General features: G+C 55.8%; 2 protein-coding genes across 2 annotated transcripts in view; one reads left to right on the top strand and one right to left on the bottom strand.

The window, feature by feature from the left end:
* LOC113197065 (BOS complex subunit NOMO3) overlaps positions 1–207 on the bottom strand; it is a 43578-nt gene extending 43371 nt beyond the window's left edge. Inside the window, exon 1 of the mRNA XM_026409260.2 lies at positions 25–207. Within this exon, the coding sequence (XP_026265045.1) occupies positions 25–192 (168 nt within the window). The 5' untranslated portion in view covers positions 193–207. The remainder of the gene's footprint in view (positions 1–24) is intronic.
* A 3153-nt stretch (positions 208–3360) lies between these two features.
* Abcc6 (ATP binding cassette subfamily C member 6) overlaps positions 3361–12198 on the top strand; it is a 39563-nt gene continuing 30725 nt past the window's right edge. Inside the window, exons 1-6 of the mRNA XM_077802618.1 lie at positions 3361–3441; positions 4590–4772; positions 6158–6283; positions 6409–6537; positions 9157–9282; positions 11190–11251. Coding sequence (XP_077658744.1) covers positions 3406–3441; positions 4590–4772; positions 6158–6283; positions 6409–6537; positions 9157–9282; positions 11190–11251 — 662 coding nt within the window. The 5' untranslated portion in view covers positions 3361–3405. The remainder of the gene's footprint in view (positions 3442–4589; positions 4773–6157; positions 6284–6408; positions 6538–9156; positions 9283–11189; positions 11252–12198) is intronic.

Raw genomic sequence — 12198 nt, 5'->3', positions numbered from 1 at the left:
GCGGCGCGCGGGGCGGGCGCTCACCTCGATGAGCGAGTAGTTGATCTCCACGTCCGACTTGACGAAGCCCCCGCAGCCCACCACGATGTCCTCGGAGCCGCGCGCCGGCCCCACGCCGCACAGCAGCAGCAGCAGCCCGGCGGCGGCGACCCCCACGGGCCCCGGCGGCCCCGCGCCCCGGCCCGCCCACATGGCCCGGCCGCCCTCGCCGACCCTCCGCTGGCCGCCCGGTCCCGCCCCTCACTCCGCACGCTGCCGGCTCCTTCCTCTTCGCCGGCTGACAGCCCAGACCCCGCCCCACCGCCGCGCAGGCGCACTGCGAGACCACGCCCACAGAAGAGACCCACGGCGCATGCTCAGCAAGGAAATGCGTCCTCCTCTGCCCCCTGGAGGCCTGGAGGACCCCGCGCGCCCTCTGGCAGGTGCTCCTCTGGGTTCAGGAGCTGAATTCTACCTTAGGTTCAATATCACAGCTGGAAAAAAAAAAAAAAAGAAATTGTCGATCGAGGTATCCAACAGCTTTCCCAAATCTAATTAACTCACATATTTCACAAGTGTTATGCACTCTCAATAAGCCCATTAGAAATCTGCAAGTTGGTGCATTTTCTAGGATAAATGATTAGTAAGTTTTAAACCAAAATATGTTAAGTTCAGCATAATATTAAAGAAGGTATTTGAAATTTATTTTACTCCCTCTTCTATTATCTGCATAGAAACATCTCAAGAGGTTTTCTCCCTCTCTCTCTCTCTCTCTCTTAAAAGTTTGAGGTCCACATGTGGTTTACTTTGGATTCATTCTCCAAGATGAAATGTTTTGTCTAAAAGTAGTTCAAATATCAGCATGTTGTATTTTTTCAAAAGACTGAATACATAACATGTGTAGGCAGATTTTAACTACAATTATCCACCAAAATGGACAAACACTGCTTTCTAACCTAATATTTGAAGTTTTTTCCATTTTGCTCCTTTAAGAAAAAAAAAGTGCTTTATTTTGGTAGTTTTTAACATTTTGTTTCTAAATGATGAAATAAGAGATTTCCCACTGCCATTATCACCGTTGTGGCTAAAACTTAAACAATATATAACTAAGAATCATCCCGAGATGAGACTGTGTGGTCGTCAAAACCTTCCCATTGGCTACAGAGGATGAGGCCCTACAGCAGGCTGCCATGGTGGGTGCATCTGATTCCGTCTCTCCCCTCTGCATTCCCACTGAAACACAGTGAGACTCTCAACTACTCAGTCATGGAACTGTTTAAATAATTAATTTCTTCAGTGGGGTTTGTATTCAGAACCACTATAAGGCTGATGTATTTACCCTCCCTACCATGAAGCCCTGGTTTGTCTTTGCAAATCACCAGGGGTTTGAAAACCACCATTTAGGAAGTGTGGGCCTCTGGGCACTTCTCTTCTTACAGAATGGGAAGCAGGGGGAAAGGACTTATCTAGACTGCTCTGCATGCAGCCCCAGGCGGTTCTGACAGCTGAAGAGTAGATATAGGATTCCCCACATCATTTTCTTGGTTCATCCCCCGATTCCCCCGTGTTCTTCTGACTCCCTGACCATGCCTTAAATTCATCTTCAAACATACAAAGAAACAGGACTGCGGCTAAGCCAGCTGGGTGGGGGTTAGCAGCCTGCAGGGAAAGCGGGCTTTAGCTTCCCCCTAATTTCCTTCAAACTCCACAAACAAAGCAGCTCAAATAAACAGACAAGATGTGAAAGCAAACAGCAGACCTGCCCCTTCAGCTTCAAAACAAACCCTGGGTTCATTGCGACCTTCTCTTCCAGAGGACATGAGCAAGAGGAGCCTTGAAGGGGGGACTTCCTGGACCCCAGGCTGGATTGGGGAGACTCAAAGAGACAGGCAGAAATGAGGCTGTGGGAACCCACACTGTGGAGGCCCAGGAGAAGGTGAGGCCAGAGAAAAAGATGAGGATAAGACACCAAGAAACAGCCAAGCGGCGAGAGGGTGCAGAGGGCTTTGATGCTTTACCCAAACGCAGATCTGGGTGGGTGTCTGAAAGACTGAGTTCCTGTCTCCAATCTTCACATTTATTTTTATGTGGTGCTGAGGATCGAACCCAGGGCCTCGCACAGGGACGTGAGCACTCTACCACTGAGCCCCGATCCCAGCCCTCTCTCTCCAGTCTTGAAAGGAGTGTGGGCTCATTAGAAGAAAAATAATAATAAATGTCAGTGAAAGTGGTCGTTGCCTTAATGTGCTTCCGTTTTTTCATCTGTGCACATACCACAAGTACACAGCATCATTTCTAAAGGCAGCCAGTGGCAGGGGACTCTGACACAAAGCCACACACCTTGCTGTAAGACTCAGGACAGGGGGAAAAAAAAAAAAAAAAAAAGACTTCCTTCTCCACTTTCCCCAATTTAGGCATATCCCTTTCCCCTGGCCCTTTCTTTTCTCTTTTTTTCTTTTCCCCTGTAAGAACATCATATCCTTTCTAGACTGTCACCTCTCGTCCTAGTGCTCAGCAACCGACTTTCCATGTTCACACATTTCCGCAATGGCATTTTGCAACTACTGGTTATTGCCTGGCGCAGTGGCACCTGCCTGTAATGCCAGCCACCAGGGAGTCTGAGGCAGGAGGATCGAAAGTTCCAAGCCAGCCTAAGCAACAGGAAGCAGACTCTGTCTCAAAATTCAAAATAAAAAGGGCTGGAGATGAAGTTCAGTGGTGGAGCCTCCGGGTTCAATACCGAGAACTGGAAAAAAAAAAATCAAATAGAATGAACAACTCATTGGTCATTAACCCGTGCACTAAGTGATAATACCAGGCTAAGGTAATCCCTAGCTTATTTAGCACGTACTGTGTGCCCGGGCGGTGCCAAGGCTGACCTGGAACTCTCAAGCCTCCTGCCTCAGCCTCCATAATGGCTGAGGTTCCAGTCCTGCGGCCACCTGCCCAGCTTGTGCTAAACTCTTTATTGAGAATCTTCTTAAACTCTTCCCAGCGCCCTGCATGTAGACGATGTCCATCCGGGTTGTTGGTCCCTGGCCGCTGCCAAGACTTCTGCTACAAACCCGTGCGCACCGTTGGTTCTTTCATCGGGATAAACACCCGGAATTCCTGGTTCCAAAGCGTTTGGGACAATACTTGTGGCAGAGGGCGGGCAACGAGCATGGGGGTGCCCCTGCACTTTTCAGGGATCTCAGGATGCCCTCCCCCAGTGGAATCCCCGGGCCTCCCTGCGCGTCCCCACCGCCGCGCCTCCTTTCACCCTGGTCGTCCCAGCCTGGCGGCTCGGATGGACCTTGCCCTTGGCCTCCGATCCCGCCTGGCCCCGCCCTGGCCTGCCGGAGCGCAGCGGAGGAGGCTGCCCAGGGACAGACAGACAGGCAGACCCACGCTCGGACCCACAGACGGACAGACGGAGGGCGCCCGATGGCCGCGCCTGGCGAGACGTGCGCAGGGCTGGGGGTGAGTGCGCACCCAGCCCCGCTCTCCTTTCCCGGGCTGGGTTTGGCCTCAGATCTTTCTGGGGCTGCGAGACTAGGAAGGGAAATACTCCCCCTGCCCCCCACTCCCTCCAAATTCTTGGCCCCAGGAAGCGAAGAGACCTGCTCTCCAGTTACAATCCAGGTGACAGCGGACTAAGGGGCCTCCAGATCTCCCAGCGACTGGGGGCTGTGAGCTTTACTTGCATGAAGCTAGGGGACCCTCCCCAAGCCCTTCCCACCGCGGAGAGCCCCTACCATCTGCAGGACCCCCTGCCTCCCTGGGCCCCTCTGACACGGCCCTGAGCTCTCTCCAGAGTGGAGTTCTTGGGAAGGGCAGGGTCGCCAGCCCTAGGCTCTCAAGGGCTTGGTAGACGAGCAATTAAGAGACCCAAAGTTAACTGAGCGCCTGCCCCGTGCCCTCATCGCCATCCGAGCTTCGCTGCTGTTGACCCATCGTTAGGAGATTCCATTTCCCGGCTTCTACAGGGAAGCAAACTGAGGCCCAGAGAGGCTGGGTTCAGGGCAGTCAGAGTAGACATAAGTGAGGGGGGGTGAGTGGCCCTGAAGGGATCATGTCTATATTCCAAATTCTCCAGTTAGAAAGGGCCAGCAGAAAGATGGAGCTAAACTCAAGCTTCCAGGGCAGGCACCTGAGTGGAGGTCAGCCCTGCACTTCCTACCTGTGTGGGCCTGAAGGAGAGGGCTCCCCTCTGGGTGCCTCCTCCTCTACTCCTCTGTGAGATGGGGACAGTAGCATCTACCATCTGGAGATCTTAGAAGAGGTGGCACCTGTGCCTAGCACTCATTATGGAGCGCACTTGTCCTTGACTCCAGGACACAATTCCCTGGCTTCAGATTCCAGCACCACCAACTTCCCAGTGGGTATGGTCAGCCACGTGACTCAACCTCTCTGGGCCTCAGCGTCCTCCTCTGCCCAATCACTATGGTGATCACAGCTACCCACAGGGCTGGTGTGAGGACGGGAAGAGTTGAGAAGTGAGGAGCATCCCAAAGAGGGCGTGGAACACCTTAATGTCAATGTTAGGGGCCCAAAATGCTGGACCTGCAGGCAGGTGAGACGGGGTCCCCGGGTTGTACCATCCTGAGGGTCCGCCCGGTGTTCTTCAGGTCTGGAACCAGACAGAGCCGGAGCCTGCGGCCCACAGCCCCCTGAGCCCGTGCTTCCTGAGAACAGCGGGGGTCTGGCTGCCCCCCATGTACCTCTGGGTCCTCGGCCCCATCTACCTCCTCTACATCCACCGCCATGGCAGGGGCTACCTCCGGATGTCCCCGCTCTTCAAAGTGAAAATGGTAGCCTCCACCACTGGGAGCCCTAAACCAGACGATGGAGGGGAGGGCCGGGAACCTGGCAGGGCCCCCAAAGTGAACACACCTACCAGGGAGCACACGGGGTAGTGACGAAAGGCAACAGAGGAACACTTGGTGGGTCAAAGTCCCCCCAGACAGATTCTGTAATTGGAAAACCCCGGGCGCGCACAGACACACGCGTGTCCCCACAGTGCAGAGGTACCTGAGCCTGGCATCTCCTGGTGCCATGTGTACTTGGGGTGTGCCCGGTGATTTTTACCTTTTTAAAACTTTAACAGTTGATTCGATTTGATTTGATTCTTGGGTGCTGGGGACGGAACCCAGGGACCCAGGCTTGCTAAGCACACAGCTCTGTGCCTGAGCCACACCCAGCCCAGTTAACTTTCCTCTTTGCTTCCCCACTGACCGTCCTGCTGAACAGTCTTTAAAAATTGTGACGTGTTTACCATAGTGTGTTAGATGAATGCTGCTATTCCAAGTGTGGGCCTCGGCCTTCATTCACCTTCCATCCACTGCTACAGGAATGGCCTTTCAAGTTCATTCACGGCCAGATCATTAATTCCGGCTGTATGGCCCACCCTCTATCCGGGCCTCGCAAACTGAAAGGTCCACTGTTGCCTCGGAGAGGTTTTTCGGGCCGTGCTGTGTCATCCCGTGGGCAGCACAGAACAGCCATCCGCAGCAGAGGGGAAAGAGGCATGAGCGTGTTTCGATAAAACTTTATTTAAATTCCCTGAAATGGGAATCTCATCTCATGTTCGAGTCATGACATATTACGCTGCTTTTGCATTTTTTTTTGTAATCAATGATTGAAAAATGTAAAAAAAAAATAAATGAATTCTTAGCTCCCAGGCTTCATAAATGGACAGCCGGCCCCACTCAGCTGCAGATGGTAGGTAGCCCGTGAGCCCTGCAGGAGCCTGGCGGGGTGGTTTGGGTAGCTCCTCGGCTGTGTGCACGTGACAACTCTCTCGCTTTCTTAGGCAGATATTCTGGAAACATCCCGGCCCATTGAAGAGTTTCCCATGGACTTGGTAGCAGAGATTGCAAAGGGCAATTCACCCTGCAAATAATTTTCATGTCACTTGGTATCTCCACACCCAAAGTGCATGGTTGGAACTCCTTCTGCATTTGGAGGACGTGGGTTTGGCCCAAGTCCTGTTGTGTGTTACTCACTCGAGGGCTGGTCTGCAGTGCCCTCCCCCCACGCATCCTACACATCAGCAGACTGGTAACGTGTGACCTTGGTTTATGACAGGGTCTTATCTGGGACGTTGCAGAACCACCGTCCAACACGACATGGGGTCACCCCACGTCTCCTGCCACCCCTATTTCACCCCCAGCCTTACTTACACCTGTCTCCCCAGGTGCTCGGCTTCGCCCTCATGCTCCTGTGTGTCTTCAACGTGGCCCTCCCTCTTTGGAAAATCCAACAGGGAACGCCCCAGGCCCCAGAATTCCTGATTCACCCTACAGTGTGGCTCACCACCATGGTAATGACCTCTTCTCCTGGAACCTGGCTGGCTCCTGGTGGGGAGCGTGGGGGAGAGAGGCGCCTCCCCTCCCACCCCACCCCACCCCCACCCCCACAAGGGCCCAGCTGGACTTTGCCACCCAGGGCTTCGCCGTGTTCCTGATTCACATGGAGAGGAAGAAGGGGGTCCGGGCTTCCGGGCTGCTGTTTGGGTACTGGCTGCTTTGCTGCGTCTTGCCAGCTACGAGCACCGCCCAGCAGGCCTCCAGAGGGGTAAGTGGGGACCTGGGCCAGCTGGGGAAACCCATATGGCGGCCTTGGGTCTCATCGTTCCCCTGCCCTTTCCACACTTGGCTTAATCTCAACACAGAGAGACACAGGCACACGCCCCAGTCACTTAAACACTAGAGACACACAAATGTACCCTCACTTCTAAGTAGCCACCCTCCGTCCATGTTCTGACTTTTAACTGGCACATGCTAATCGTACACACTTGCGGGGTGCAGCGGGGTATGTGGGTGCATCGCACATCGCGTCAGAATCCACAGTTAGGGTGCTTAACACATGCATGGCCTCCTCCAGGGGCCGTCTCTTTGGGGGGGTACATTCAGACTCCTCTCCTGGCTCTTTTGAAATATTCAACATTGTTGATTACAATCCCGGCCCCTGCAACAGAACGCCAGGCCCATTCTTCGGCCGTATTTGTACCTGCTGAGGAATCTCCCCCCCCCCAGCCTCTGGCCACCCCGCTGGACCCCGGTCTGTAAGAGCCACTTCTTCCTCTTCTACCTGTGGGTGAGGCCACCCGGCCCTGACCTCCGGAGCCCGGCTCCTTTCACTTCACGCAATAATCTCTAGGTCCCTGCACGTTGTCACTTGTGCTTTTTCTTAATGGCACAGATCTCCTGGTCTCACATACGTCACACTCTTGCTGGCACACACACACCTGCGTGCCCCAGGCCCGCCTCCCGCCAGGACACAGGAGCTCACACGTGTACTGCCCGGCCTGGACACACACGCGTGCTCTCCCCTAGGTGACGCACGTGCCCCCTCCTCCTGACACACTTGGCCTCCCGGCGTCCCTGTGCACCCATGCCAACACTCACTTTCTGCACACGCACTCAGCTGTCCAGTCTGGGAAGCGGGGCTTCTGGATTAGGAGCTGATGGGGCGATTTCTCTGCAAAGAGAGACACAGCCTGGATCGGGCTCCACAGCCCGGCTCCGCTGACCTTCGGGCTGGACCCTTCTCTGTGGGCGGGGGATGGAGGATGGTCCCAGTACTATGTCCTGGGATGTGGATGGGCATCCCTGGCCTCTACCCACTAGCAGCAGCAACCGCCCTCCACTGTGGTGACCCAGAGTGCCCCCAGATCCTGCCAGGTCCCCTGAGGGGGAATCCTGCCCACCCATGGCGAGTCACTCGCCTCTGGAGAGCGTTCTGCCGAGGCCGTGGCCTGGGTGCCAAGGACCAGGTGGAAGCAGGTGGCCGGCCATCGCTTCTTGAGCCACGTGGTCACTCTGTCCTGCTCCTAGGAGGAGAAAGTGGAGGGACATCTCTGGCCCTAGGACAGATCTTTAAAGAGCAGCGTTTTTACCTCATGAGGAAACCCCACCGGCACCCCCAAATCATGGAGGGTGGGGCCCACAGTCAGCTTCCGGAACTCAGGACAGAAACAGAGACCCGGGAGCCCTCTGCACGCTGGAGCCGTGGCCACGGACAGGCACCAGGGAGCACTTATGTCCCCCCTCACTGGAGTCTCCCCAGAACGCTCCGTCCCACTTCAAAGACAGGAAACGAGGCTCCGAGGAGGGAATGTCCTCCCCCAGGCCACGTGGTCAGGAGGGCAGGGGCCAACTGTGAACCTCTCCCAAGGTCAGGTCTTGCCACTGTCCCAGCTGTGTAATAGGGACAGTGGTTAAAAGAAAAAAAACCACACAGCGGCATGGGAAGGGGGACCACGTGAAACCAGAGGACAACTGTCTACCGTCTGCAAAAACGTAAAACCAAAGCCAGAAGAAAGATCTCAGGAGAGCCAGGCACAGGGCGCACGCCATCATCCCAGCGGCTCAGGAGGCTGAGGCAGGAGGATCTTGAGTTCAAAGCCAGCCTCAGCCACTGCGAGGCGCTGAGCAACTCAGCGAGACCCTGTCTGCCTGTCAGAATACAAGCCTGGTGACTCCCCCGGTGGGTCTAGCTGTCACTGTCCCCGCCTGAGCCCTGTGTGCCTTCCCACCCTCATCGCCATAGCCAGGGGACTGTACTTACTGGTCTCTTGTCCAGCCGTGCAGTGGCTCAGCAGAGCAGCTCACAATTTGGCACCGTCTGTGTGCCCTTGAGCTCAGCTGCTGTTTCACCGGGAGTAAAACGGAGGCCGTAAACCCAGCTGGGGTCGGTGGGCGGACCTGAAGAGACTGTGCTTAGGAAGAACGTCGTGTGCCCGGGACAGAGTACATGCTCAGTCAAACCCGTTCCCTGTCCGTCAACCAGAGAACACAGGCCCAGGGGGAGCCGCACGGGAGGCTGGGTGTGGCAGGGGAGCTGAAATAGAGAAAGGAAAAGGCCCCAGTGTCCCTTCTTCTCCTTGTCCCAGCTCTGTGTCCGCTGTCACCAGCTAAGGGCAAAGCCCAGACACAGCCCTGGCCCCGCGTTTGTTCAGACAGAATTTGTGCACATCAGGATTTACAAACTGGGACAACCGGGAATGCAGGGGCCTGGCTCGGGGACACCCTGGCCCTGTCCCCTGCCCGGACGCTGCTCCTAGCCTGGAACCCTGTTCAGCCCCGGCCTCCCCGCTCTTGGGAGCCCCTCTCTGCCTCCACCCCGGGGGGCTCAGGCACTGTCCTCCGTCCCCAGACTCAGGGGGACTTGTGCTCTCTCTCTCTCCTGCAGGGCTTCCAGAGCGACCCCCTGGGCCACCTGTCCACCTACCTGTGCTTGTCCCTGGTGGTGGCACAGTTTGTGCTGTCCTGCCTGGTGGACTGGCCCCCCTTCTTCCCTGAAGACGCCCAGCAGCCGGTGAGTCCCCAACTGTTCCCCGACTCCGGGCTTCCTTCCTGCCTGCACCGCTTTGGGTCCCAGCCTCCGCGGGGGACCGAGGGAGGGCGTGGAACTAGAGCTTAGGTGTGTGTCTTTCACTCGCTGGCAACACGGGAGTGGCTCAGCTCCTCGCGGTGGCCCTGTGGCCAGCTCCCTCCGGAGACATCTGAGGCTCTGGGAGTGGTCTGCCGGTGGAGCAGAAGTCAGCACAGGAGGGGCGCGGGGCGCGGCCGGCGGCCAAGAGCATGGCTCGCAGAAGCAGGCGGTGGGCTGGGTTTGGTCTGGAGGCCACAGCGCTGTCCCCGGCCCTGGGCTCCAGCCGGGTGCTGAGCAGCAGGCAGGGTCCCCGCCCCGGGCAGTTAGCGGTCACATAACTGCGCAGACGTGGGGGAGGTGACACCTGGGGAGGTGACACCTGGGGAGGTGCTCGGCAGGAGACTTTCAGGCCCCTGAGTCCCCGACAGGTGCCACTGAAGCAGGCACCTGGGGAGTCAGGGGAGAATTTTCTGAGGAGGAGCCGGGCCGCGGCCAGCGACCTGCTCACGCGGGTGAGCTGCTCAGAACGGCCGTCGGACCTTTCTGTGCCTGTCAGGATGGAAACCAAGAAAAAACTAATAATTGATGATAATCTGGGATGGCCACCATGGAGTGACATGGGCGCTTGGTGCCTTGTTGGTGACGAGGGTAGACTGTGCAACTTTGTGGGTCGGCTGACAAAGATCACAGGGCAGAACCCTCTTTGTAAAAACTTTGTTCCAATGAGCTCTACGTGACAGTAGGAGGCACCTGCCCTGTCACACACAGGTGGAACATGACTTCTCACTCTTCTGCTTGGACATGGTGTAGAATCACACCCGTCACATGCACATATTATCCTTTCTACCCCATACCCCTCCCCTCCCTTCACTCCCCTCTGCCTAGTGCAAAGTCCCTCTATTCTCTCCTAGCTCTGCCCTCCCCCCTTAGTGTGAATTAGCATCTGCATATCCGAGAAAACATTTGGCCTTTGGTTTGGGGGGGGGGATCGGCTTATTTCACTTAGCACGATAGTCTCCAGTTCCATCCATTTACCAGCAAAGCCATAATTTCACTCTTCTTCACTGCTAAGCAATATTCCATTGTGTGTATGTACCCCATTTTCTTTATCCATTCATCTGTTGAAGGGCCTCTAGATTGGTTCCTAGTTTGACTATTGTGAATTGAGCTGCTATAAACATTGAGGTGGCTGCGTCCCTGTAGTGTGCTGATTTTAAGTCCTTTGGGTATAGCCTGAGGAGAGGGATAGCTGGGTCAAGTGGTGGTTCCATTCCAAGTTTTCCAAGGAATCTCCACTATGCTTTCCACATTGGCTGCACCAATTTGCAGTCCCACCAGCAACGTATGAGTGCGCCTTTCCCCCACCTCCTCGCCAACACTGATTGTTGTTTGTGTTCTCAAAAGCTGCCCTTCTGACTGGAGTGAGGTGAAATCTTCGCGTAGCTTTGATTTGCATTTCTCTAATTGCTAGAGATGCTGAACATTTTTCCATGTATTTTTTGACCATTCGTGTTTCTTCTGTGAAGTGGACAGAGCCCTCTTCCCAGGCCTGGCTGAGGGACATCGTTGAGGACATGGTCCTTCTTTGAGAACTTCTTGGTCTCGGTGTGGACAGCTGTTCTCCTGAGCCGCTCTCATTTCTGACTGCGTGGACTCTACCAGTGTGTAGCTCAGTCCGTTTTCACCTTGCCTGCTAGGAAGCACCACGCTCCTCGACGTGACAAAGAGGCAGTGCCCTCAGTGTGCATTCTGGGTGCGGAGCGCGTGGCCGGTCCGTCCTGTCTTCCTGACCGTGGTCACCTTCCCACCCTGGGTGTGAGCTGACGTTTCCCATCTTTCATCTTTTGCAGAATCCATGCCCAAAGGCTGGAGCGTCCTTCCCCTCCAGAGCCATGTTCTGGTGGATTTCGGGGTAAGCATGGTGGCGGGAAGGGGCTGGGGGTCCTACCCACCCAGGCTGCTGCCTGACTCCCCCCGGGTCCCCTCCCAAGCTCACAAGGGCCGGCTCGGCTTTCCCGCCAGGGGCTTGCCTCTGGTCAGTGTCCCACATACCTGTGCCCACTTCACTTTCTGGGGTGTGATCTGGACTCGCACCTGGCTCTGCCTCTTAGGGGCCATGTCACAGATCCCCGGGGTCTCCACTTAGCCCTCTGTGACCTGGGGACCGCTCTCCCTGTGTAAATGGAAAGGGCCTCGTGCTTGAGCAGAGCTTTAGTCGTTCCGCCAGCGTTTAATAAGCACCTACTCTGTGCTGACCACCAGGAGTAAGATGCAAAAGGCCCACTCTCTGCTGCCCGAGGGGCCCAGGCTGCTCCTCTAGTGCCAGCCCACCCGGCACGGGGCATGTGCCCGCCCACCAGACCCCCTCCTGAACGCACTGCAGTCAGACCTCAGTAGCACCCGACCACATGGACGTGGATCCTGGCTGTGTGGCCCTAGACAAGCTACTTTACCTCTCTGTGCCTCAGTCCCCATACCTACAAAACAGGAAGAATGACAAGATCCCCCTCGTGGGCTGTGAAGGTTGGATAGGACCAAGTTGACGAGGCCCTTAGGTGGGGCCTGGTGCGTAGAGAGTGTCACATAAAAAGGTCGTCACACAAACAAGGAACGGGTCCTCTGGATGTGTGGACTTGGTGGAAGAGCACACAGTTCCCTTGGCAGCCCCCCCCCACACCGGGGGTCTCGCTGCTGCTTCCTTAACTTAGTTAAGGGTGGCTTTTCCTGCTCTTTGCCACATGGGGGTGTCCTCCGCCCTCCCTAGTGAGCTCCCTTTTTAAAATCTCACTTTTTTTTTTTTAAACTTCAATGAACTTTTTAAAAAGGAATCTTACGGTCACTGTCCAGACTTGGAAAGTC

Source organism: Urocitellus parryii, chromosome 9, assembly GCF_045843805.1.
Source record: "Urocitellus parryii isolate mUroPar1 chromosome 9, mUroPar1.hap1, whole genome shotgun sequence".
In the NCBI taxonomy this organism is placed as follows: Eukaryota; Metazoa; Chordata; class Mammalia; order Rodentia; family Sciuridae; genus Urocitellus; species Urocitellus parryii.
This window is presented reverse-complemented; position numbering and strand designations above follow the sequence as displayed.